Here is a 27,318-nt window from a genome sequence, read left to right as displayed (position 1 = left end):
ACAGACTAACCAACTAAGACTAAGGCCTCGTATTTTTCTGTGGTCATGGAACTCCTTGGTGATATCCTTGTATTTTAGAATGGTCACAGTTTCTACTATATAATACATAAGATATATTATTAAATGGTACTCAGTGATGTAAGTAATATACCTTTATGTATTACCTACCAGTTTCTATGCTTATAGCCTTGCTTGTGGGCCCAGTGCACTGGCTCGTAGAAGCAGATACAGTAGCTGAGTATATCTGTCCACATGGCAAGTTTAGGAAAACACATTTCTTCTCTGTTGAATTGCAAGTCTGAGTAAGGCCATCATGTCCGGTCAGATAGCACTGGAAAGAATGTGCATTGTCCATCTGCTCCCAGGACAGAGATATAGAGTTTGCGACACAGCCCACCTCTGCTTGGAGACCATCAGGAGCACAGGGAGCTGGGAAGGAAACGCAGCATTTAAAACATAACAAACTTTAGAAACATTACAGATACAGAAGGAATTACACTTTACTATGATAAAATAAGCTCATAATACTCTTTTGCAATTGGTAGGAGTTGACTCAAGAATTGAATACCAAAGATACGACCACTTAGTTTCCATAATCTGCGTTTTTTTATTTGTAATACTCGTCATGTAAAAACTGGGGAATACATATTTTAAAGGGATTGTTCACGTTTTAATTAATTTTAAGTATGATGTCGAGAGTGATATTCTGAGACAATTTGCAATTGGTTTTCATTTTTTATTATTTGTGGTTTTTGAGTTCACGTTTTATCCAGCAGCTCTCCAGGTGCAGTGACCCCCATTTGAAAGCTTGAAGAAGTCAGAAGAAAAATGCAAATACTTGAAAACTATAGAAAATAAATAATGAAGACCAGCTGAACAGTTGCTTAGAATTGGACATTCTATAACATGCTAAAAGATAACTTAAAAGTGAACCACCCCTTTAAGGCAGTCTCTACTAACTACAAACAACAGGCAGCATTTTAGGTTGTACTTCAGCATCATACCTGTAATAAGCTGTACGACAGTGCTGCTCTCCCCAACACATTGTTCATTAAATGCTCTCACGCTGACATTGTATGTAGAACCACAGTGCAGAGCAGGGATCCTACATGTAGTTGACTCTGTGTCACAAGTGAAGTCTTTCCCATCTGGCCCTCTTGCCAGTGCTGTGTAATTCAGAGCCCCTGGGGTTTTGCTCCAAGTGAGAACTGCACTGCTGTCTTCACAGTCAGTTATGGCAGTGAAATTCTGAGGTACACATGGTCCTATGAAATATAAGTGGGCCAGTAAAGCAATATATAATATTCACTTACATGTGTCTAAAAAAGTTATTTTTTACACATTTACCAAATCGCATTCATAGAATGCAATACCTATATAAAATGTATATTTATATTCAATTTTGATCTCAGTTTAATTTACATTTACAGGGCACATCTGTGGGTTCCAGCATTGCCACTCCTTATGCCATAGCATTAATGCTACACAGCTTTACCCATGCATCTTATACTATGTCTGCTGTCACATAGATGAGATACATTGATGATGTGTTCCAAGTGTGAAGGGACGACATTGGGATACTTGAAAAATTTGTGTCTGATCTAAAATCAGCAAATCCACTGTTGATTTATAATAAGGAAATAACTGCATATTTGGATGTTAAAGTGAATAAGAACCCTTTTCAAATTAAGTGCTCATTTTTATTCAAAGAGTACTGATAAGAAATAATTTCCTACATTTTTGGAACTGATATCGGTACCATCAAAATGAAGTCCAAATTTATATAAAATCTCAATAATTATTTGTAAACCAGGTCAACCTCTAGACATTTTGGGGGCCTAAAAAATAATTTGCTGTGGAGCCCAATAATATCTAGTTATGTCGCGGATGGTAATTTTTCCCTAAAAGTTGAAATGCACTGCACTTACCTGTATATACTGCAATGGCTTCACTGGACTTACTGCTACACGAATGTCCCACTGCAAGAACAGTAGCGTTATATTCTAAGCCACAGGAAAGCTGGGTAATATTACATGATGTGCCGACTTCTTGACATTCATACTCTTCTCCATGTGGTCCAGTTACTAAGCCAATGTAATTAACAGCTCCCTCAGCTGCTGCCCAAGACATGATAGTTGTGTTTGTCTCGCAGCTGACCTTCGACTGGATGTGGCTGGGCACACAGGGCACTGCACAAAGCAACATAAAATGCACTCATATCAGCCAGGTGGCCAATGTTCATGTTTTAATATCTTCATTTACCAGTTGAAATAAAATGTTAACCTTACATGCAGTAAGTAAGTCACCCTTTATTTATCCCGTTATTAATATATAGAGCCTAAACCAGTAGCATGAGTAGAATCCCATATGCTCATTGAAGAACCCCCATCTGATCACCACTATTTTCTTCATTCTTCACTAGTTAGCCGACTATTTCATATAGGTACGATGCCTATCTAGATCACTGTCATGGCTTCCTACACCCTTCCACAACTTAAATGGTGCCTATGTGCAAAAAGCGCAACATATCAGGAACCTGTTAGCTAAAGCTTTAAAGTTAATTTTTTTTTCCCCATTCTGTGTAGCTGAAAATCTGCTTTTCGGTTTAAACGTGTCCTGAACTAGTCTGGGTACTCCAGTTTCTTTCCATGCTCCAAAAATATACAGGCAGGTTAATTGGCTCCTAATAAAAAAAATCACCATAGTGTGTGAATGTGATAGGGATCTTAGATTGTAAGCTTTACAGGGGCAGGGACTGATGTGAATGACAAATAATCTCTGTGCTGTGGAATATTATATAAATAAAGGATAATAATACTATAGTTAGCTAATGTGTCCATTAATATGTTTCTCTCACCTGAGAGTAATTCTGTTGGAAGACTGGGGATGCCTTGACACTCATAATTAAAAGCGCTCACTGTCACAGTGTATGCTTCTCCACACTGAAGGCTGCTGACTTCACATCCCAGCTTGGTGCTGTTGCATGTGAGCTCCACTGCTCTAGATGATGTCAATGTGGACAAATACCGCAGGGCTCCGGGAGTTTCATGCCAGGTAACACTAGCCACAGAGCTGCTGCAAATCATTTGTGCACTTACATTCTTAGGTTGGCACGGCACTAAAAACAAGCAAGTGATGCAGTTAAATGTATTTCTTGAATGGTTTCTCTTTAGGGGTATCTTTCTGCATCTCCCTTGCTAATAAATTGTTCCAGGTCTGACTCCTTTAATTTCTTCTCTACTTTGCTTCTCTCTGGCACTTATTCTCAGATGAGTATTGTCAGCAGTGTAGCCAATCTCACTTTTCTAGGGGAGCACATTGTCTGCACCCAAACTTCCCAGCACTGTGCTTGCCTCTGTGGCCATGGCCTTGGCTAAGAATTAACTTTATTTATTTATTGCCACAGTGCAAGCTGGGAAGTTTGCCTTATATCATGATGTAGCTAATCCCACACCTATGGTGCTCATTTTTAAAATTTTGAGGTTTTAGAATTATTTTGTTATACTTAAGTTTATTCTTCAAACAATTAGGTAACCATGTATTTGGCAGAATGAATGCCCAAGCAATAAAAAGAAGAACAAAGATATTACAGAACTTGTGTCTGCAACATATGAAGGTTTTAATGGAAGGTTAACTTCCTGTTTAAATCAATATTATAGGCTTATATGTTACAGATACTGTATAATGATGAAATTCAGATGCTTGGCTTTAGATGAGAAGCCAAGGTTTGGTAACTATAGTCACTAATGATATAATAATGATACAAACTGGTGATGTTACAATGAGACTGGTTGGATTCACTAACTATCATGAAGGGTCTATGTTAAATATTTCATTTAAGGTAAGTACTTACCTGTCTGAAAACTAATGTGCTGGCTGGAGACACTGCTGCATGTGTTTCCCACTGCAACAATAGTGGCATTGTACTCCGCACCGCAGGACAGCCATGGAAAAGTACACGCTCTGTTCAATGAATGGCAGATGAACTGTTGCCCCTGTGGCCCAGATATTGTTGCAGTATAGTTCACAGCTCCTGGCGTTGGAGCCCAAGACACATTTACTGCATTAGATTCACAGCTTATGTCAGCCAACCCTTGGGTGGGTACACAGGGCACTGCAAGGATCAAAGCAAATAGTAAATATTATCTTTAATGTTTCAGTCCCATTATAAATTATAGTTTTCATTTATAAAAATATAAAAAACTAATTGGAAAAGAGGAAAGTGGTTAATAAAAAAAAGCCTTAGAAATATGAAAACCAAACAAATGGTCTTAGAATTTCCTGGGACATCAACTGGCCAGAAATAAAAACCACAGTACCTGACTGAATGGTTTAATGTGCAACAGACTAAACTAAACTAAGCAAATAATAGAACCTCCATCTGAAATGACTAAACACAAGGACAGGGCCAGAACACATAAATAAATGGAAGCATCAAAGTGCTTGGGATAATTTAATGAAACAATATGCTTTAATAATGTGATCTGGCAGCATTGTTACTCAGCATATTATAGAGCAGGGGTGTCCAAAAGGTAGATCGGGATCGGGTAGACCTTTAGCTGGTAACCAGTAGATCTCAAGACACTGTCAACAGACAGCTTGTCTAAATCACCCTCCTATTTCATGCTTTTCATTCAGATATTTATTATGTTAAGCCTTTTTAAAGTAGAACTCAACCCCCCCACTAATAAAAATCCCTACCCACGTACCCAGTACCTTACATTGTCCCCCTCCCTGCTCTCCCCCTGCATAGGTGATAATGTCTAATAGTGCCCCAATCCTTGACTTGACTATAAGTTCAGAGTGCGGAGCTCTTTGGTGCCATCTTCTGGATCTTCGGATTTCTCTGGGAAGTGAACGATGTTTCGGTGCATGTGCAGTTGAAGCAGTCTTCAGGTTCGTAGCAACTGCGCATGCGCCAAAAGTGATGGAAATTGATAAAGGGAAGTAAGAGAACCCCAAGAAGAGCTAGAAGGTGGTGCCCATGAGCTCCGCTGCACTTACTCTGCACTAAAAGGCGAGTATAGCATTAGGGGCACTTACAGGTGTTATATATGCTATATGCTATGCGGGGGGAGAGCAAGGATGGGGGACTAAGTAGGGTACTGGGTTGGGGTTTTTATTTGTGTGGGGTTGAGTTTGCCTTTAAATATAGCAATATAAATTCTCTTATAAATCAATAAAATATTTAAGTAATATTTTCCATGGAACAGAATGCTAAACAGTGATATTATGGATGTAGATCATAATGGGACAACATCACTAAAAGTAGACCTTGCATTAGTAAACTATGGGCACTCCTGTTATAGAGCATTGCACTCTAAGGTCACAAGAGTCAAGGGTGCTTTGAAAGCTGCCTCCTAGATGGGATTATAAGTAATGAGACATTTTATGGGGATAACAGTGATCTCTTTTAAAATAAAGACAACTGGCTCTTGGGGGCTGATGCTTTATAATATATATAATACACATACACTAGATTTTTTTCATTTTATGAGAAGAATGCAGGTTTTCAAAGAAAGGGGACTAAGCCTTGGAATAAAGTTATTAAATCAAGAACAAAAACACTACAATTTCAATTGTAATAAGACTGAAGTATAATTCTTTCAACACTTAAGAGGAACAAACCATATTTTAATGATTCTACTTGTTAAATAGCTTTGCAGTTCAAGTGTGTGATTGATATTAATTATCCTTACACCAAAATGTGCCTGATAGGGGATTTTCATGCTGAAAATGCTTTTTTTTTCTTTTTGGCAGCAAATAAATAACAGAATTTGTCCATATAAAATAAAATATAAAACTAGACACTTTGACTATGACTGTAAATAGCAAGTGTGTGTAATTGAAACATGATTTACATGTAAATCGCAGTTTATTTAACAAAAATAACAAAAATTAAGGGCACATGCCTATAATAACAATAATAACAATACGAAGTCAGGGATTGGCCCCCAAACCTAACGTAATTCTTAGAAAAAGTCATAGAGTTTCTTCAGCCTAATTCCCTTGGCCCCAAAGACCACCATTTTTCATTTGCAACTCTGTTTTCCCCAGTACATGGAAGGCACACCGTTCAGTAAGTAGGACAGTAGTTGCCTTGCAGTGTCAGATGAAAAATAACATCATTCAGGCACCTAAGTGTGAATTCAAAGTACCTGTTGCTCACCTGATTCAAGTTCTATTGGAGAGCTGGATACACTCTGACATAATTCATTAAAAGCGGTTACAGTTACAGCGTAAATCTGTCCACACTGCAGGTTTTTCACCTGACAGCCAAGTTCAGTGCTGTTACACTTCAGTTTCTCTCCTCCAGATGCCTTTAATGTTGCTGAGTATCTCAGGGCTCCTGGGGCAATATCCCAACTCACAGAGGCAGCAAAAGAAGTGCAGTCTATTTTAGCAGTCACATTCTGCGGCTGACATGGAACTGTAATGATAAACACACATGCACAGTTTAATATCCATGCAATTAGTGGGTATGCAAACATATGGGAGAATTCATAAATATAGGCGCAACCCATTGTAAGATTCCACCAGAGAATGTAACAATAAAACTGTATACAAATATAGATAGCCCAAAGGCAGATGTTCTCTTACCAGTAATAACTGTAGTAGGGAGACTTTCTAGGCTTCTGCACTGATTGTTGATGCCTGAGACGGTTGCGGTGTATACCTGCCCACAATGGAAATCTGTAATATTGCAAGTCATGTCGTTGGTCTCACAGGTGAGTGTCTCCACATTTGGAGCAGTGACATTGGAGATATATCTTGCTGCTCCTAGTGTTCTGCCCCAAGACAATGATGCTGTGTTGGTATCACAACTGAACTGTGGGGGTTGCTGCTCAGGGACACAGGGAGCTGAAATATCAATTCATTAGCATTGATTATTATAAGTATATATTTATAAGAAGAATGATTTTTTTTCTGAAAAAAAAAACTTTGATTTAATGTGTGTGTGGGGAAGCATGTCTCATATACTGTACCTGTAGGAAAGGTCACTGTTGAGGTGACGTTGTTGTTGCAATTTACACCGAAGGTTTCCACAGTCATAGTGTATATCTGCCCACATTTTATCCCATCGATGATACAGCTTGTTTCTCTTGTGCTGCAGTTCACAATTTCTATGCCTTGTGTGCTGACAGTAGCTGTGTACCCTAATGCTCCAAGGGCTGCTTTCCAGGAGAGCTCTGCCTTGTCATCATTGCACTTATATTGCATATTTAGGTCTGTCGTTCTACATGGAACTGGGATAGAATGTATTGGTACATACAGAGGTTTTTATTAGGAAATGAGTAAATGTCTTGTATATGTAATCATGGTGGCATCAATTTAACAATTTTAAAGGGAACATAAGTTTTCTAATGTCTTGCTGCTTTTAAATGTTCATAACAACAGATATTCCTTCGGTTACAACTGGTCATCTAAAATAAAATCTAAACGTTATGCTATTAGAACTGTTTGTTAGGATTATTCATTTACGTATTAAATGCATTAAATACTAATAAAAATTTTATTTTGCCCTACACATGTGCCCACTGTCTAGGTAAGTTGCCATGAGTCAGGAAATGTAGGGGGGAGGAAGGGGAGCCCCAAAAATTTTTCGATCTTTTTCAGCCTATCACCCGTCATGTAGAAAACACGCCAGCGTTTTTTGGGACTTAGAAAAAATTTTGACTTTTTTTGAAACAATCCCTATCTACTCTATTGCGCTTCGCCAGGTCTGAGGTGGCGAAGGAAGTCTAGCGTAAAAGGTAGCGTTTGCTACACTGCGCAAGTTAGTGAATTTGCGTAGTTTCGTCGCTACCGAAGATTCGCCTGGCGTAAGGTTGCGAAGTAACACTAGCAAAACTACGCCAGCGATCGTTAGTGAATTTGCACAGTAGCGAAAATGGCCAACGCTAGCGAATTAACGCTAGCATTCGGCGCTTCGCGCTTTAGTGAATTTGCCCCAGAGACTGAAGCAGATTCATAGGTAATGTACTTGCATCAAATATTTTACAAGAGCCTAAATATCATCAAACTGCAGTTTGACGATATTTGAGTAGTTTGGTATTTTCTAGAGATGTTCTACTATTAAACCCATACACTTGGCTTTATTTTATCTTTATTTTTCTTTGCCTATTTAGCAAAACACAAAGCTATGATTAATTCAGTTGAGAGAGCAAGAAAAAAATACCCATTATTTATTGACTTCAAAAGTCACAGTTTTGATTTAATGACCCCCATTTATACATTTCTTGGGGAAACTTCCTCTGGACCAATACTCAGCCTAATGACTCTCCCCCCCCATTAAGTTGTGGTTCCAGAGCACCAGGTTCAACATCTTTCTTTTTGACTATAGATTCTTTTATTGTTGTATCATGAATTTGTTATAGATTAAAGATAGTTAACTTGTGGCTTATATCATAGTATTATGCTGAGCAGAACCCTAGATTCTGAAGCTGTTTTAAGTAAGGCCACACTAGTTTTACAGTAGGCCCATCTGCAGTGATTCACTATGTGGTTAGTAAAGGTTGTTGGTTTGTGTCTACCCTAATGTTTTTTTTTTTAAACAATGCCAGTCATAATACAGATATATACTTACCAGTATGAAATATAGCCACGGCACTTTCATCACTGCTACATGTGTGTGTCCCACAGCAACAACCAAAGAATTGTATTCCAAACCACAGGAAAGCTGTGGGAAACTGCATGATGTGTTGGCTGTTTGACAATGATACTTCTCTGTAAGTGGCCCAGTGACTGTTACAGTGTAATTCACAGCTCCTTTAGCTACAGCCCATTGCACAGTGGCTATGTTAGATTCACAGCTGACCTCAGGATGAACTTCACTGGGCACACAAGGGACTGTGTGTGTGAAAAGAAATATAATTGTTAGAAAATGATGCAGTAATATCACAAGGGATCAATCAATGTGTAAAGATATTGGAGGAACAAATCTCTGCAATTGTGAAAAACTCAGGCTTGTGTATATTGGATTTTAAGAGAAATATGAGGTGTCAAATGTGAATTCCTCGCTATCATTATTTTTGAACATTATAGGGCTCATTTACAATCGCCAACTGCCATATGAAAAGTGCAATTTTGGGGGCAAGTCATCATGTTTTTACGCACAATAAAATTTTCCCAAAATTCCAGCATAGCTGCGGCCGCTTGGGGAGTTGTGTCCATTGTGTTAAAACGTGTACAACTGCACTTGTGTTTTGGTGGGGATGTCGTCATTTCAGGGGTTTAATGTCAAAAGTATGTCTGTTCATGATTCTTAATAAACAAGTGCACCGTGTTTAATGTATTGTTCCTCTGCTCTGTTGGAACCCTGGACTTGAGGTGGAGTCAAGCTGCTTAGTTTAAGGGCCTTCCGGACCATTGCAGTAACTTTGTCCTATATGACTTTGACCTATCCAGAGACCTAGGCCTATAATTTCAGTAGCATTTCAAAAAAGTAAAACTTTTTGTGGATCTTTTGTCAACTCACCAGAATGCAAATCTACTGGAAAACTGGGTGTGCTTGCACAATAATCATTAAATGCCATCACTGTCACAGTGTACACCTGCCCACACTGCAAGCCATTGATCTCGCAGGTCAGATCAGTGCTATTACACATGAGCTCCGTCCCTTCTGATGTCCTCAATGTGGATGTATAGTGCAGAGCTCCAGGGGCTGAATCCCAGCTTATATGGGCCACAGACCTTGAGCAATCAATGTGTGCAGTAACATTTTGTGGCTGGCAGGGCACTAAAATCAATATAAAACATATATATTGATATTGTGGCTTAAGGAACATCCTAATGTTATACAACTTCTCTTGAAAAGGCAATTGTTGAAAATTATAGAACCTCTAGGCTGAGGTCAGATAGATAGATAGATAGATAGATAGTGATGATAGATAGAAAGATAGATAATAAGAGAGATTCAGAGACAAATACAGATTATAGTTCTGGTTTGTACTATTGGTATAACTGGTAAATAAAAACATATTCATTTTAACATTTCAATTTGTGTTTGTTTTTGGTTATAATGTAATCTAAAAATGTGCCATCAACTCAATGGATATAAAGGACTTCAGAAATTTTGCCCTTTTTTTCATCATCGTTTTTTCATCAATTAATTTGCATTAATTATTTCAGTCACTGCCCTTGCAGAGCTTGCAATCTTTCACCTAAACCACAGTCACAAACACTTTGTGAAAACCACAAAAACACAGGCAGAACATCTAAATTCAATATACACTTAGGTTATAAAAAACATATACAAACTGTATATACATATGATATGGTAATTTAATAAAAGTCTGTGATGTTGAAAACAATCACATTTCTTTATATGCTAGTGTATAAAGCCATACATAGATCAGCCTACCTGTTGTCAGATTAGCAGGTGCACTCAGTGGGCTGCTGCATTTAGCATTGATGGCTGAAACAGTTACTCTGTATATACGACCACACATTAGTCCATTAATACTGCACTCTTGGTTTTCTGTAGAACAGAAATGTGTCTTTTCCTCATGGGCAGTAACACTGCAGTTGTAGCTGTCTGCACCTAAGGATTTTGTCCAAGACAATGTTGCTACATTTGTCCCACATGTTATTTGGGGTGGATTTTGCACAGGGACACATGGAGCTGAAAAAAAAGCAATACATCGTAATTTGAAACCACAATTTCTACATGTTTTACCTTCATCTATCAGTTTCCTCACAGATTAGTTCTTTTTATTGGTTGACTGTGACGGTAACTATTGGTATAAAAACAATGTGACTGAATGTAATGCTACTAAAGCATGAGAACTCTGCTGTGCACCAAGATCATTATGGTAATATTGTCAGTATTTCCCCAGGGGTTCTACTGGTTGGAATATAATTGAAACGTTTAGGAAGGGGATATATAATCCTCTGTCGTCAGTGCTCTTTTTACTGTTGTTTTTAAGATTCATGCTTTGTGAGACATTCTGTGGTAATAAAGAGTATTTGGAGCTTCAAACCAAGATTGTTGAAAACAATTTCGGAAAAACTCATTTGTGTCTGTGCTTGGTGTCTCTGCTTATTTGGCAAGGTCACAAGCAAAGCCAATACGACCACCTATGTACTGGGCTATACTTGGCTGATCCAGTTGTTTGGCCCTTTGTTACCTATTGGAAAATAATGGAGGCCTTGACCTTACTGGATTTTCAAACCTGCCTGATAGATATCTGCCTGATTTTAGGCCAGATATCTGTTGGAGAGGGTCCATACATAGCAGATAAGTTGCTTATTTGGAATTACATGTATGACCAGCTTTAGTTTGGTAAAATAATATATATTTGGTTAAGGTACATTTGCTTTGTAATCATAATCATAATGTGCAGTGGCAAAAGTTGCCTTATTTCATTCAATCTAACTTTCACGACACTGAAATTGAATCACGCTTCTAGATTGTACTCTCATCTGCTTATGTGTTATAGGTGGATGTATGTTCAACAACTTTGGTCACAGCCAAATCAGCCACAAACAAATCTGAACATGCCTCAAATTCAGTGCAAGTAAATGGGGATGTTATTGATAATAATGATAATGATCTGTATCCATTATTTTTATTTATTAAAACAGCACTTGCCTGTCTTCAGTTCCACTGGAGAACTTGGCTGGCTGCTGGAGTTTTCATTGGCTGCTATTACAACAACAGAATATGTAGTCCCACATTTTAAGCCAATGAAGTCACAGGAAGTGCTTGTTGAATTGCAAGTATGAAAGTCTTCAGCTGTCCCATTTGCTATTGCTTTGTAATTCTCAGCCCCCGGGCTGCTGTCCCATGAAACGAGTCCAGTGTTAGAAACACAGTCAATCTCAGCAATCACATTTAATAGGGTACAAGGGCCTGAAAAATATTTAAAAAAATTGAAGGTAGTCTTAATTATGAATAAAAAAGTCACTTTATTTAATAAGTTGATTAAAGAGAGTCATGTTATATTCATTATTTCATTATAACACTCTAATAACATTCCAGTGTATTTTCTATAATGAATGCTGCCCAAGTTTTGCCAGAAGTATTTCCGCCGGGCGACTAATCTCCCCGAATCTGCCTGTATGCCCTGACCCTTAGACTGGCAAACTTCCATTATAAAGATAGAGCATCCACTTTTTTTTATCTCAGTTTGCATTTTTTTTTGTACTTACCACTTATAACCTTGACAGGATTACTCAAAGGCCCAACACATTGGCTATTAGCAGCAGATACGGTTGCAGATAATTCCAGTCCACAAGGTAGTCCAGTAATGTTACAGGTTGGCAGCGTGTTAGAGCAAGTTTTAATCCAATTATCTGGTCCAGTTAAATAAGATGTAAAACTCTGAGCACTGACCACTTCATCCCATGAAAGAGTTACAGTGTTTAAAGCAGAGTCTGTCACTGCAATAACATTTTCTGGGGCACATGGAGCTGAAAAGGTGCAGAATATTTAGATGTCGTTATACCACACACAATTGTAGGTGTTTACAAAGCAAGATATTCAATTGGCATAGAGTAAGATGCATCTTAAGCAGTATGGCAGAAATTACAAGCTTCTATAATTAACATGAATACTGTATTGAGCTATGTTGGTCATACATGAGCCACATCTATCTGGCAATTTGATTATTTTGACCTTATTGGCTCAAGATTGCCTTCTATGGAAAGTGAACAGACATGATCTATGGGGGTTTTTAATGTCCTGACCATGTGTGACAAAAGCAAACAAACTTTGCAAAATATAAACCTACTTGTATATTGTTTAGGGTTACAAAACACAAACATAGAAATGAAAACTGAAAATAATGTTGGAATACCATCAAAAAGTCCTATTAGGTACTAAAAGAAACACATAAACATACAGTTATATGAAAAAGTTTGAGAACCCCTCTTAATTCTTTGAAGTTTTGTTTATCATTGGCTGAGCTTTCAAAGTAGCAGCTTCCTTTTAATATATAACATGCCTTATGGAAACACTAGTATTTCAGCAGTGACATAAATTAACAGATTAACAGAAAATATGCAATATGCATCATAACAAAATTAGACAGGTGCATAAATCTGGGCACCCCAACAGAGATATTACATCAATACTTAGTTGAGCCTCCTTTTGCAAATGTAACAGCCTCTAGACGCCTCCTATAGCCTTTGATGAGTGTCTGGATTCTGGATGGCGGTATTTTTGACCATTCATCCATACAAAATCTCTCCAGTTCAGTTCAATTTGATGACTGCCAAGCTTGGACAGCCTGCTTTAAATCATCCCATAGATTTTTGATGATATTCAAGTTGGGGGACTGTGACGGCCATTCCAGAATATTGTACTTCTCCCTCTGCATAAATGTCTTTGCAGGTTTTTAAGTGTGTTTAGGGTCATTGTCTTGATGGATATCCAACCCCTGCGTAACTTCAACTTTGTGACTGATGCCTGAACATTATCCTGAAGAATCTGTTGATATTGGGTTGAATTTATCCGACCCTCGACTTTAACAAGGGCCCCAGTCCCTGAACTAGCCACACAGCCCCATAGCATGATGGAACCTCCACCAAATTTGACAGTAGGTAGCAGATGTTTTTCTTGGAATGCAGTGTTCTTCTTCCGCCATGCAAATCGCTTTTTGTTATGACCAAATAACTAAATTTGTGTCTCATCAGTCCAAAGCACTTTGGTCCAAAATTACTGTGACTTGTCTAAATGAGCTTTTGCATACAACAAGCGACTCTTATTCTGGCGTGAGTGAAGAAAGTGTTTCTTTCTCATCACCCTGTCATACAGATTGTAGAACGATGTACAGATACACCATCTGCAGCAAGATGTTCTTTGGTTAGTTTGTCTGTTAGGTTGTCTGTAACCATTCTCACAATACTCCGCGTACGCCACTGCTGTATTTTTCTTGGCCTGCCAGACCTGGGGTTTACAGCAACTGTGCCTGTGGCCTTCCATTTCCTTATTCCATATTTTAATGATTCTACTTGTTAAATAGCTTTGCAGTTCAAGTGTGTGATTGATATTATCCTTACACCAAAATGTGCCCGATTGGGGATTTTCATGCTGAAAATGCTTTTTTTTTTTTTTTAACAAGTCTTTTTGCCAGCAAATAAATAACAGAATTTGTCCATATAAAATAAAATATAAAACTAGACACTTTGACTATGACTGTAAATAGCAAGTGTGTGCAATTGAAGCATGTTTTACATGTAAATCGCAGTTTATTTAACAAAAATAACAAATATTAAAGACACGTGCCTATTGTCTGAAATTATAAAACTACTTATACTGAAGACATAAACCATAGTCAATATCATACACTCACCAGACCATATTAGTAAGGAAAGTGTTGATTCCTACACTTCTGTGCATTTCCCACTGAAGTCGATGAGAGTCGTGTGTTTCTATGCTAGTGGACCAAATGTTACATGTCACATTAACCTTTAGACTCTTCTCCTGTTTATCCTATTAATCTCTTGTTGGGGCAACACAGTAACAGTCATGATATAAGCCTTAGCCTGCTGGTAATGTTCCAATAACAAAATACAACGGAAGTGTGGCCAAAACATAAAGAGCGGATTCATAACAATAATAACAATACGAAGTCAGGGCTTGGCCTCCAAACCAAACGTAATTCTTAGAAAAAGTCATAGAGTTTCTTCAGCCTAATTCCCTTGGCCCCAAAGACCACCATTTTTAATTTGCAACTCTGTTTTCCCCAGTACATGGAAGGCACACAGTTCAGTAAGTAGGACAGTTGCCTTGCAGTGTCAGATGAAAAATAACATCATTCAGGCACCTAAGTGTGAATTCAAAAGTACCTGTTGCTCACCTGATTCAAGTTCTATTGGAGAGCTGGATACACTCTGACATAATTCATTAAAAGCGGTTACAGTTACAGCGTAAATCTGTCCACACTGCAGGTTTTTCACCTGACAGCCAAGTTCAGTGCTGTTACACATCAGTTTCTCTCCTCCAGATGCCTTTAATGTTGCTGAGTATCTCAGGGCTCCTGGGGCAATATCCCAACTCACAGAGGCAGCAAAAGAAGTGCAGTCTATTTTAGCAGTCACATTCTGCGGCTGACATGGAACTGTAATGATAAACACACATGCACAGTTTAATGTCCATGCAATTAGTGGGTATGCAAACATATGGGAGAATTCATAAATATAGGCACAACCCACTGTAAGATTCCACCAGAGAATGTAACAATAAAACTATAAATAAATATAGATAGCCCAAGGGCAGATGTTCTCTTACCAGTAACAATAAAGAAGAGGATGCGATGCTGTGTTGAAATGGTGTGCTACAAAGCACCTCCAAAATTTTTATTTGTGCGGAATGTGGCCCAATTTGGGCCACATTCCGCACAAATAAAAATTTTGGAGGTGCTTTGTAGCACACCATTTCAACACAGCATCGCATCCTCTTCTTTATTGCTAATTGGATACATCACGCAGGGTCACGTGACTGGAGGAGACGCCGAGCTGTTAAGTTATTACACATTGTATCCAAGTTCCGTGAGTGTATACAGTTTCCTTATTTTGCTCTTACCAGTAACGACTGTAGTAGGGAGACTTTGTAGGCTTCTGCACTGAGTGTTGATGCCTGAGACGGTTGCAGTGTATACCTGCCCACAATGAAAATCTGTAATATTGCAAGTCATGTCGTTGGTCTCACAGGTGAGTGTCTCCACATTTGGAGCAGTGACATTGGAGATATATCTTGCTGCTCCTAGTGTTCTGCCCCAAGACAATGATGCAGTGTTGGTATCACAACTGAACTGTGGGGGTTGCTGCTCAGGGACACAGGGAGCTGAAATATCAATTCATTAGCATTGATTATTAAAAGTATATGTTTATAAGAAGAATGATTTTTTTTTTGAAAAAAAAAAACTTTACTATACCTGTAGGAAAGGTCACTGTTGAGGTGACGTTGTTGTTGCAATTTACACCGAAGGTTTCCACAGTCATAGTGTATATCTGCCCACATTTTATCCCATCGATGATACAGCTTGTTTCTCTTGTGCTGCAGTTCACAATTTCTATGCCTTGTGTGCTGACAGTAGCTGTGTACCCTAATGCTCCAAGGGCTGCTTTCCAGGAGAGCTCCGCCTTGTCATCATTGCACTTATATTGCATATTTAGGTCTGTCGTTCTACATGGAACTGGGATAGAATGTAACAGTAGATACAGAGGTTGTTATTAGGAAATGAGTAAAATGTCTTGTATATGTAATCGTGGTGGCAGCAATTTAACAATTTTAAAGGGAACATAAAGTTTTCTAATGTCTTGCTGATTTGAAATGCTCATAACAACAGATGTTCCTTCGGTTACAAATGGTCATCTAAAATAAAATCTAAACGTTATGCTATTAGAACTGTTTGTTAGGATTATCCATTTACATATTAAATGCATTAAATACTGACCAGTCTGAATTGTTGCAGTGGCACTGGGATGGCTGCTACATGTAAATCCATTTGCAGAGACAGTGGCGTTGTACTCCAAACCACAGGAGAGGTTGGAAAAGCTACACATTGTGTTCACCTCTTGGCAGACATGTGTATCTCCAGCAGAACCAGTTACTACTGCAGTGTAATTCAGGGCTCCACGGGATGAATTCCAAATCACAGTTACTAAATTAGAATCACAGTTGACGGGGGTGTGGCTTAAACACCGTCTAAGATGGCAGCTTAACTTGGGAGCTCCGCTCCCCCTCAGCCCCTAAAGCAAGAAACGAGCAATAATAAGCAGCAAACGGACATACCGAGCACGGAACTCTCACCGTGGAAGGGTAGGGCAGCCATGGTGTGCCTCACGGGGTGAAACGGAACTCGGTGTAGCCATCCTCGGGGACTGGCCCAGGCCCCACGTGAATGCGCTGTGCCCGCGTGTGTGATCTTGGCGCTCCAGCCCTCCCGCCCTGCAGCCGAAATAGCATTACCGCCTGAGACGGGAGCTGCAGCCCCGAATGATACGGAACCGAAGTGCCAGATACAAATACCTCGCAGCGCACTACATGAACCCGTAGGTAAGCGGTCACGTGACCCCATCTTCCCTGCACCTAGAACTCACAGTGCGGTGCTGGTATGCACTAGGACAGGCCTCACGCGACGCTGACCCTTCCCATATAGGTGGTACCTGAACCCACAAGCCGCACAGTCCTGGGCAGTGGCGCTTTATTCAGCCTCACAGATCCCTTGGGGGATAAGAAGCCTATACAGCGCCGTTGCTCCACCTACATAGGCCTCACTGCAACGACTGTGGCGCAGCTCATAAGGCCTTGTCTGATACCATACAGCCTGAGTGCCTGGATTCGGGTTCAGCTTTCAACACATATTGATACCTCATAAATGCCTTACTGTACTTTCTGATGAGATTTCTGTCCTGCAGCTCCAATGAGCAGCTCTAGACCTTCATATTGCATACACAGTACTACTCCAATGCTCGCATTCCCAGCTGCAATTTCAGAGAGTGATGTGTGGCATAGATTGTTCAGTGACATTTGATACAAACTAGGCCTCCCAAGGAAAGAACTGACAAGGTTCTTTGGACTTTACCGCTCACGATACTGAACCACTTTGAAGGTACCCTTTGGAGCTACATCACCAGGGCGGGAACACGTGAGATAATTTCTCAGGAGATTTCTAACCATCTGACGACAAATAGACTCTTTCCCTAGTTGTTCCTGACTGTGCAGGGGATTGCCCTGCTATCTACTACACATACTTACAGAGGGGAATAGGCTGTACCCATCCTTCTATAGTCTGTTTTTGCACCATACTCTACAATGACGGAAGGCAAGGGCAGAGCGAGCTCTGCTGAACCAGGTGCGGACTTCTTTAAAAGCAGATCTGCGGCTAAAAAGCAGCTTACGGGTTCCCAAGGTGCAGATTCATCAGATCAGGAATCATCCAGTGCCCCTTGCACAAAAAAAGATATTCAAGACCTGAAACAGTTTCTGTGTGGGTTTAAAGAGGATATCCAAACGGAGCTTAGAAACTCCCTGGCAGAGATCACCGCTGAACTTTCCTCTGTGGATCAAAAGCTTCGGACAGTCACTCAAGACCAAGGAGATATCCAAGAGAGACTCAGCAATTCAGAAGCCCAGATTCAAGACTTGCAACTGCAGCTAAAAGAGCTTCAAGACTCACAAGAAGATCTCGAAAATCGTTCCAGACGGAACAATCTACGCATTCGAAGTGTTCCGGAAACCGTGCCACTGGAGTCTTTTCTGAAAAGGTATTTTAAACAACTGTTGCCGAACATGCAAGGGAGTGCCCACAGAGCACTCAGAGCGAGACCGAAGAACGATGCACCCCCTAGAGATATCATCATACGCTTCCACTACTTCCGTACAAAAGAAGCGATTCTGAATGCAGCTCGTGAAAACCCGATAGAAGTTGATGGCATCAAACCTCAAATCTACGCTGATCTTGCTCCATCTACTTTACAGAAGAGGAGAGAGCTGAAACCACTCACGGAGGCTTTGTGTTTAAAAGGCATCCCTTACAAGTGGGGTTTCCCCTTTAAACTCATTTACACCTGTAACAATGTTACTTATACTATGAGAGATCCAGCAGACCTCGCAGAGGCTCTTACACACCTGGAAGACCAACAAGGGGCGACTGCGGATGTGGAGCAATAGCTATCTTCCCCCGGATTAACATTAGATATAGAATCACAGTTGGGATGAACGACAGACTGATCTTGACTTTTACCCTGTGCAGCCCCTTCGATGCTCAGGATTGTCTATCCGGCTCTATACTTGGCCACAAGACCCTCAAGCAAGAATTTCAAGTGTTTAGGTATAATGCTGTCTGGGAGAGAATGAGGTAACAACCATTTATCCAGGGATGAGACCCAATCGCCAGATCAGATCCTCTAAATCCAGATGGCAGCCTACAGGTGCCTCATTTCAATGGATCGGGACTAATCCAACAGCTGAGATGGGCACGGACTTTTCTGACCTCCGATCCCTGTAGTACTCTTGGAACACAGATGGGAGGTACCAACTACAAGATCGGTCTGCGAGATTCTCAAGAAAGGGCTCTATCTGCTCTTTAATGACATTATCTGAGGAGAAATTGACTGTAATCCTTCCGCCCGGAGATAAAATCCAGGTGCCTGGCAAGATTTTCTGACCCCAGATGAGAGCTCTTCAGGTTTTTCATTTAAATCGTTTGTGTTCATTACTTGTTTAAATTTCTTTGTCTTACATAGTTTATTTGATGCATAGTTGAATGATTATGTGTTTGATTAGTTTGCATACATCAGGGGCTGGGGGGAGGGCATACCCAATTGATAACTCACTAGCCTCACTCCTACTTTGGGTAATCCCAGTGGATACAACCTACTTTGTACCCCGATAGTGGACCCCAGCAGGCCCGGACTGGCAATCTGTGGGTTCTGGCAAATGCCAGAGGGGCTGCTGTATGGTTCCATAGAAAGTTACCATATAGTGGGCTGGTAGGAGGCTGTGTGGGCTGGTAGGGGGCTGTTTGGGCCTCTGTGTACTTGGAATGGCAGGGCCTATTTTGACTCCCAGTCCAGGCCTGGACCCCAGATACCCTGGTATCCTGTTTGCCCAGGGCACCCTCCCCTCTCTAAGTTGAAACTTCCCCAGTTTTCCCCTTACCAACATACAATGGCAGAGGAGCCAACCAAGAACCATGGCGGAGTCCCTGAACAAAATCTCCCGTTCAACCTGAAAGTGATAACTCACAATGTTAGAGGGCTTAACTCCCCAAACAAAAGGAAGATGGCGCTGACTGATTATACTAAAATGAGAGCGGGCGTGGTCCTACTGCAAGAGACTCATTTTTCACGCACTTCATTTCCGAAATACATGAGTAAAGCATATCCGACTTGCTATTTATCCAGCGGAGACATGAAATCGAAAGGGGTGCCTATTCTTATCCACAGACACGTGAAATTCCAATTACAAAGAAAATTCATAGATCAGGAGGGTCGCTATGTTATAGTTACTGGCCTGCTACAAAACCAGATAGTCACGATAGCCTCAGTTTACGCGCCAAATACAAGAAAGGCGAAGTTTTTTTCGACATTTTTTGAGAAATTAGCGGATGCAAAAGAGGGCAGATTGATAGTTGGGGGAGACTTCAATACGATTTTGCATAACAATTTGGACAGAACCAGAGATACTCTGACGGCAAAACAACCCCTAGAACTCTCATCGGATACCAAACGTCTAACAAAACATCTGAGAAACTTGGCTATGGTGGACATATGGAGGGAAAGGCATCCCCTTGATAGAGACTATACCTACTTCTCCTCAGTACACAACTCGTATTCACGTATTGATTTCTTATTCACCAATTCGACACAGGTCGCTGCGGCGGGGAGAGCTGTCATACATGATATCACATGGTCGGACCATGGGATGGTAGAGGCTGTCTTCGATCGGTGGGATGCCATACGAGGTAGAGGTACCTGGAAACTAAATGATTCACTGCTTATAGATCAAGAGACTTGCGCAACCGTGAGAAAAACCCTGACGGATTACTTCGAAGAAAACGACCCCATGGACACCTCTTTAGCCGTTAGATGGGATGCCCACAAAGCAGTGGTGAGGGGGACTCTGATGACCATAGCCTCAAGGGCAAAAAAAGATTGACTCAAGAAGGTCTCTTCCATAACAGAGGAGTTACACAGCTTGTCAATACAGCACAAAGTAAATCCCACTCCAGCAACTCTACAAAGAATTAACATACTGAGATCGGAGCTGACGCAACTCCTGGCGGACAAGGCAGCATTTGCCTTAAACAGAACTAAACAGAAATACTTTGAATATGCCAATAAACCTCACACCATGCTGGCTCGCAAATTAAGAGACTACACTGCAACACATGCCATTCACGCCATGCGGGACTCAAAGGGTCATATTACGAGAGACACGCTCAAGATAGCAGAGTTGTTCTGCAAATTTTACGCAGAGCTGTATTCAGATGATAAAGCCCCCTTGGCAACGCAATCCAGGCAGTCCTCCTTTTTATCAGACTGGACCAAAACTTCCCTCTCACCTACGCATCAAGAACAACTACAGGCCCCCATTACACAAGAAGAAATTCAAGAAGCGATCAAAAACGCCAAATCGGGCAAATCTCCAGGCCCTGATGGTTACTCGGCCAGATATTATAAACAATTTGCGGACGTCCTGTCTCCTCAACTGGTCACGCTCTACCAATCTTTCCTAGACGGTTGTCCCCCTACACCTCACATGCAGGCAGCAACTATCTGTATGATCCACAAAGAGGGAAAAGACCCACTAAACTGCGAAAGTTATCACCCAATATCCTTGATAAATGTAGACATGAAACTGTTTGCAAAAATCCTGGCCGTCAGACTAGCCTCTCATCTACCCTTGCTAGTACACCCTGATCAAGTGGGATTTATCCCAGGCAGGCAAGCAGGAGACAATGTCAGGAAAGCTATTACCTTAACCTATCTAGCACAGAAACAATCAACCTCCACTATGATGCTGTCACTGGATGCTCAGAAGGCTTTCGATAGGCTGAACTGGAAATATATGATGTCAATATTAGAGGAGATACACTTGCCACTTCCCTTCCTGCGTGGTGTACAACAGCTCTACAATGCCCCGTCGGCCAGAGTCACGATGATGGGACATCTCTCGGAGGAGATCAGAATACGAGGGGGAACGAGACAAGGTTGCCCACTCTCCCCTCTCCTGTTTGCCCTCTCATTGGAGCCCCTAGCCAACGCCATCAGAAACCATTCGCAAATTACGGGCATCAGGGTCGGTGAGACGGATCATAAAATTAGTTTATATGCTGATGACATTCTTCTTACCTTAAGCTCACCACAAACCTCGTTACCACATCTGAACGTTCTGTTAGATCAATTTTGCCTCATCTCTGGGTTCAAGATTAATCACTCCAAATCGCAAGCAATCTCAATAAAAATGAATCATATGGAGAAGAAACTATTACAGCTCAATTTTGATTTTCATTGGCGAGAACGGGCAATCAAATATCTCGGGATACATCTGACTGCCGAATATGACCTCCTGTATTACAACAACTATGCTCCACTGCTGACCTCCTTGAAATCAAGCTTACAAACTTGGAGCAAATATGGACTTTCTTGGTTTGGCCGTATTTCAGCGGTAAAGATGACACTTCTCCCCAGGATATTATATCTATTTCGGGTTCTCCCAGTATACTTTTCGGAAACGGCAGCTAACTCACTGCAAAAGGCCATCACAAATTTTGTCTGGGATAATAAACGACCTAGAATACAACTGGACATAATGACAAAGCCAAAAAATCTAGGAGGTATAGGGGTGCCACACATATTCCGATACTATATGGCAGCGAGATCCATATCTGAAATAGTATCAATGCATAGAACTCCTATCATGCCGTCGTTGGAAATTGAAAACACGAGCCTGACCCCTATGACATTGGATCAGTTTATATGGATACCGGGTAAAGATAGGGACATCCCTACCCACCTTCCCCCCACAACGACACATTCATTACAAGTCTGGGATAAATATAGAGACAAACTACATTTATCTTCACGCAACTCGTTATTCTGCACATTCTTGAGAAATAAAAAATTCCTCCCAGGGTTAGAAACTAAGGATTTTCTCCCCTGGATAGATAACAAAGCACATCTTTGCTCAACTTTAGTAACAGGGCGAGAGATACGTACCTTTCCAGACCTTAAAGACAATCACCAAATTTCAAACAGCCAGTTTTTTAGATACTTACAGATACGTCATTTTGTACCACAAACCTTCTTCCAGAGCAACACACCGGCCCCCACTCGATTCGAACTTCTGTGCAACAACTCAGATCAGACTGTTCACTTGATATCAATAATATACGACAGGCTCGCGGAAGACAATACCACTTTAGTGCAACCGTATATGAATAAGTGGGAGGGTGATCTACAAGCGTCAATTGACAAGGAACAGTGGCAAACAATTTGGGATAAGGCTGGTAAAACGTCGGTGTGCACCATAGTACTGGAGAAGGCCTATAAATTGATATTCAGATGGTACTGCACTCCCTCGAAGCTGGCCCACCTCTCCAGTAACAGCCTTCCCTCACTATGTTTTGGAGGATGCGGTGAGCGGGGTACATTTTACCACATGTGGTGGACCTGCAAGATTGTTCGAGATTTTTGGGAAATGGTGGCTCACACTTTATCTGCCATTTTTAAACTTTCCATAAAACCTGACCCCTTATCATTCCTTTTGGGTCTACCTCTCACAGCACTGAAGACCTCAGACTCTAATAAGCTAGCGACACATGTACTCACAGCAGCGAAGACATTGAGAGCCGCCAAGTGGAAGAGCACCTATTTACCAAACCAACAGGCCCTTATTTCCAAAGTGCAATGGATAAGAAATATGGAATCCATTAGAGCATACTTGCAAGGTACAGAATACAAAAATGCATTGCTATGGCTCCCCTGGGCTGAATTTGAGACAACCCGATCAGACTCAAATTGATTCAATGGTTTGGCTCCTCTGCTCTCACCCTCTGACCTCCCTCCCTCACTCTCTCCCCCCTTTCTTCCCCGCACTATTATCTCTTTTGTTCACCTTTCTCTTCCCCTCTTGGACCTACACGAAGCATTGTTAGTGGCAGGGGCGATCCTGGCCCCTCCGCCACCTGAGGCAGCAGCAGTTGCTGCTGCCCCCCCTCCCCTGTAAATTCGCTCTTAAAATACCAGGAGCAGCATTTTTGTTGCCCCTGGTACCTAGTGGGGCGCTGCCGCCTGAGGCGACAGCCTCAACTCGCCTCATTGGCGAAGCACCCCTGGTTAGTGGATTGGCCAATACTTGCCTCATACTACAGGTTGAGCACATGAAGACGGCACTAATAAAGTCAAATATACGCTTCTATGTTCAATACAAAGGTTTATTGATAACACACAGTAATGTTTATAACAATGCCTGCAAATTTCACTGTGCCAATCTAAGATAATGTATCTGCACCACTTATACATGTGCTATTGTTATGTTTATAAGGATTTCTTTTTCTTCTATGAAAATAAAATTTTCAAATAAAAAAAGAAAAGAGACAGTACTTGAAAATAAACGTTGCCGTTGCACAAAAAAAAAAAAAAAAAAAAAAAAAGAATCACAGTTGACACCTGCTTGTACTGCACTTGTGACACAGGGCACTGTATAGAAAAGGAATTGTACATATTAAATCCTCTGCACCACACATTGACTGAAGCAGATTCATAGGTAATGTACTTGCATCAAATATTTTACAAGAGCCTAAATATCATCAAACTGCAGTTTGACGATATTTAAGCAGTTTGGTATTTCCTAAAGCGAGAGATGTTCTACTATTAAACCCATACACTTGGCTTTATTTTATCTTTATTTTTCTTTGACTATTTCGCAAAACACAAAGCTATGATTAATTCAGTTGAGAGAGCAAGAAAAAAATACCCATTATTTATTGACTTCAAAAGTCACAGATTTGATTTAATAACCCCCTTTTATACATTTCTTGGGGAACCTTCCTCTGGACTAATGCTCAGCCTAATGACTCTCCCCCCCGCATTAAGTTGTGGTTCCACAGCACCAGGTTCAACATCTTTCTTTTTGACTATAGATTATTTTATTGTTGTATCATGAATTTGTTATAGATTAAAGATAGTTAACTTGTGGCTTATATCATAGTATTATGCTGAGCAGAACTCTAGATTCTGAAGCTGTTTTAAGTAAGGCCACACTAGTTTTACAGTAGGCCCATGTGCAGTGATTCACTATGTGGTTAGTAAAGGTTGTTGGTTTGTGTCTACCCTAATGTTTTTTTTTTTAAAACAATGCCAGTCATAATACAGATATATACTTACCAGTATGAAATATAGCCACGGCACTTTCATCACTGCTACATGTGTGTCCCACAGCAACAACCAAAGCATTGTATTCCAAACCACAGGAAAGCTGTGGGAAACCGCATGATGTGTTGGCTGTTTGACAATGATACTTCTCTGTAAGTGGCCCAGTGACTGTTACAGTGTAATTCACAGCTCCTTTGGCTACAGCCCATTGCACAGTGGCTATGTTAGATTCACAGCTGACCTCAGGATGAACTTCACTGGGCACACAAGGGACTGTGTGTGTGAAAGGAAATATAATTGTTAAAAAACAATGCAGTAATATCACAAGGGATCAATCAATGTGTAAAGATATTGAAGGAACAAATCTCTGCAATTGTGAAAAACTCAGGCTTGTGTATATTGGATTTTAAGAGAAATATGAGGTGTCAAATGTGAATTCCTCGCTATCATTATTTTTGAACATTATAGGGCTCATTTACAATAGCCAACTGCAGTATGAAAAGTGCAATTTTCTGGGCAAGTCACCATGTTTTTACGCACAATTAAATTTTCCCATAATTCCAGCATAGTTGCGGCCGCTTGGGGAGTTGTGCTTGGCGCAGTTGTGTTCATTGTGTTAAAACGTGTACAACTGCACTTGTGTTTTGGTGGGGATGTCGTCAATTCAGGGGTTTAATGTCAAAAGTATGTCTGTTCATGATTCTTAATAAACAAGTGCACCGTGTTTAATGTATTGTTCCTCTGCTCTGTTGGAACCCTGGACTTGAGGTGGAGTCAAGCTGCTTAGTTTAAGGGCCTTCCGGACCATTGCAGTAACTTTGTCCTATATGACTTTGACCTATCCAGAGACCTAGGCCTATAATTTCAGTAGCATTTCAAAAAAGTAGAACTTTTTGTGGAACTTTTGTTAACTCACCAGAATGCAAATCTACTGGAAAACTGGGTGTGCTTGCACAATAATCATTAAATGCCATCACTGTCACAGTGTACACCTGCCCACACTGCAAGCCATTGATCTCGCAGGTCAGATCAGTGCTATTACACATGAGCTCCGTCCCTTCTGATGTCCTCAATGTGGATGTATAGTGCAGAGCTCCAGGGGCTGAATCCCAGCTTATATGGGCCACAGACCTTGAGCAATCAATGTGTGCAGTAACATTTTGTGGCTGGCAGGGCACTAAAATCAATATAAAACATATATATTCATATTGTAGCTTAAGGAACATCCTAATGTTATACAATTTCTCTTGAAAATTTTTGAAAATTATAGAACCTCTAGGAAGAGGTCAGATAGATAAATAGATAGATAGATAGATAGATAGATAGATAGATAGATAGATAGATAGATAGATGATAGACGGATAGACGGATAGACAGATAGACAGATAGACAGATAGACAGATAGACAGATAGACAGATAGACGGACGGACGGACGGACGGACGGACAGACAGACAGACAGACAGATAGATAGATAGATAGATATTTGATAGATAGATATAGTTCTGGTTTGTACTATTGGTATAACTGGTAAATAAAAACATATTCATTTTAACATTTCAATTTGTGTTTGTTTTTGGTTATAATGTAATCTAAAAATGTGTCATCAACTCAATGGATATAAGGACTTCAGAAAGTTTGCCCTTTTTTTCATCATCGTTATCATTATTATCATCCTTTGTACAGTACCAACATAACTACAGCACTGAACATAATAATTAATTTGCATTAATTATTTCAGTCACTGCCCTTGCAGAGCTTGCAATCTTTCACCTAAACCACAGTCACAAACACTTTGTGAAAACCACAAAAACACAGGCAGAACATCTAAATTCAATATACACTTAGGTTATAAAATAACATAGGGAGAACATACAAACTTTATATACATATGATATGGTAATTTAATAAAAGTCTGTGATGTTGAAAACAATCACATTTCTTTATATGCTAGTGTAGAAAGCCATACATAGATCAGCCTACCTGTTGTCAGATTAGCAGGTGCACTCAGTGGGCTGCTGCATTTAGCATTGATGGCTGAAACAGTTACTCTGTATATACGACCACACATTAGTCCATTAATACTGCACTCTTGGTTTTCTGTAGAACAGAAATGTGTCTTTTCCTCATGGGCAGTAACACTGCAGTTGTAGCTGTCTGCACCTAAGGATTTTGTCCAAGACAATGTTGCTACATTTGTCCCACATGTTATTTGGGGTGGATTTTGCACAGGGACACATGGAGCTGAAAAAAAAGCAATACATTGTAATTTAACGGAAACCACAATTTCTACATGTTTTACCTTCATCTATCAGTTTCCTCACAGATTAGTTCTTTTTATTGGTTGACTGTGACGGTAACTATTGGTATAAAAACAATGTGACTGGATGTAATGCTACTAAAGCATGAGAACTCTGCTGTGCACCAAGATCATTATGGTAATATTGTCAGTATTTCCCCAGGGGTTCTACTGGTTGGAATATAATTG

At 40.4% G+C, this 27,318-nt stretch overlaps 2 protein-coding genes across 2 annotated transcripts; both read right to left on the bottom strand.

The window, feature by feature from the left end:
• Nucleotides 1-160: 160 nt before the first annotated feature.
• Nucleotides 161-7,221, bottom strand: LOC108714447 (fibronectin type III domain-containing protein 7-like). The gene is made up of 8 exons (XM_018258706.2): nt 6,987-7,221; nt 6,601-6,861; nt 6,170-6,430; nt 3,854-4,114; nt 2,858-3,118; nt 1,929-2,189; nt 1,005-1,265; nt 161-429 (listed from the first exon to the last, which is right to left on the bottom strand). The coding sequence occupies exons 1-8, from the start codon at nt 7,219-7,221 to the stop codon at nt 161-163; spliced, it is 2,070 nt and encodes a 689-aa protein (XP_018114195.2).
• On the bottom strand, nt 7,106-27,071 carry LOC108713550 (fibronectin type III domain-containing protein 7-like). Its single transcript, XM_041590618.1, has 12 exons — nt 26,814-27,071; nt 25,748-26,008; nt 24,844-25,104; nt 15,882-16,142; nt 15,530-15,790; nt 14,805-15,065; nt 12,154-12,414; nt 11,594-11,854; nt 10,364-10,624; nt 9,479-9,739; nt 8,588-8,850; nt 7,106-7,247 (listed from the first exon to the last, which is right to left on the bottom strand). Exons 1-12 carry the CDS (start codon nt 26,899-26,901, stop codon nt 7,224-7,226), a joined length of 2,724 nt encoding a protein of 907 aa, XP_041446552.1. The 5' UTR covers nt 26,902-27,071; the 3' UTR covers nt 7,106-7,223.
• Between the last annotated feature and the right edge of the window lie 247 nt (nt 27,072-27,318).

This window comes from Xenopus laevis, chromosome 4L (genome assembly GCF_017654675.1).
Source record: "Xenopus laevis strain J_2021 chromosome 4L, Xenopus_laevis_v10.1, whole genome shotgun sequence".
Taxonomy (NCBI): domain Eukaryota; kingdom Metazoa; phylum Chordata; class Amphibia; order Anura; family Pipidae; genus Xenopus; species Xenopus laevis.
The sequence above is the reverse complement of the archived record's forward strand: the minus strand, read 5'-3'. Positions and strand labels throughout refer to the sequence as shown.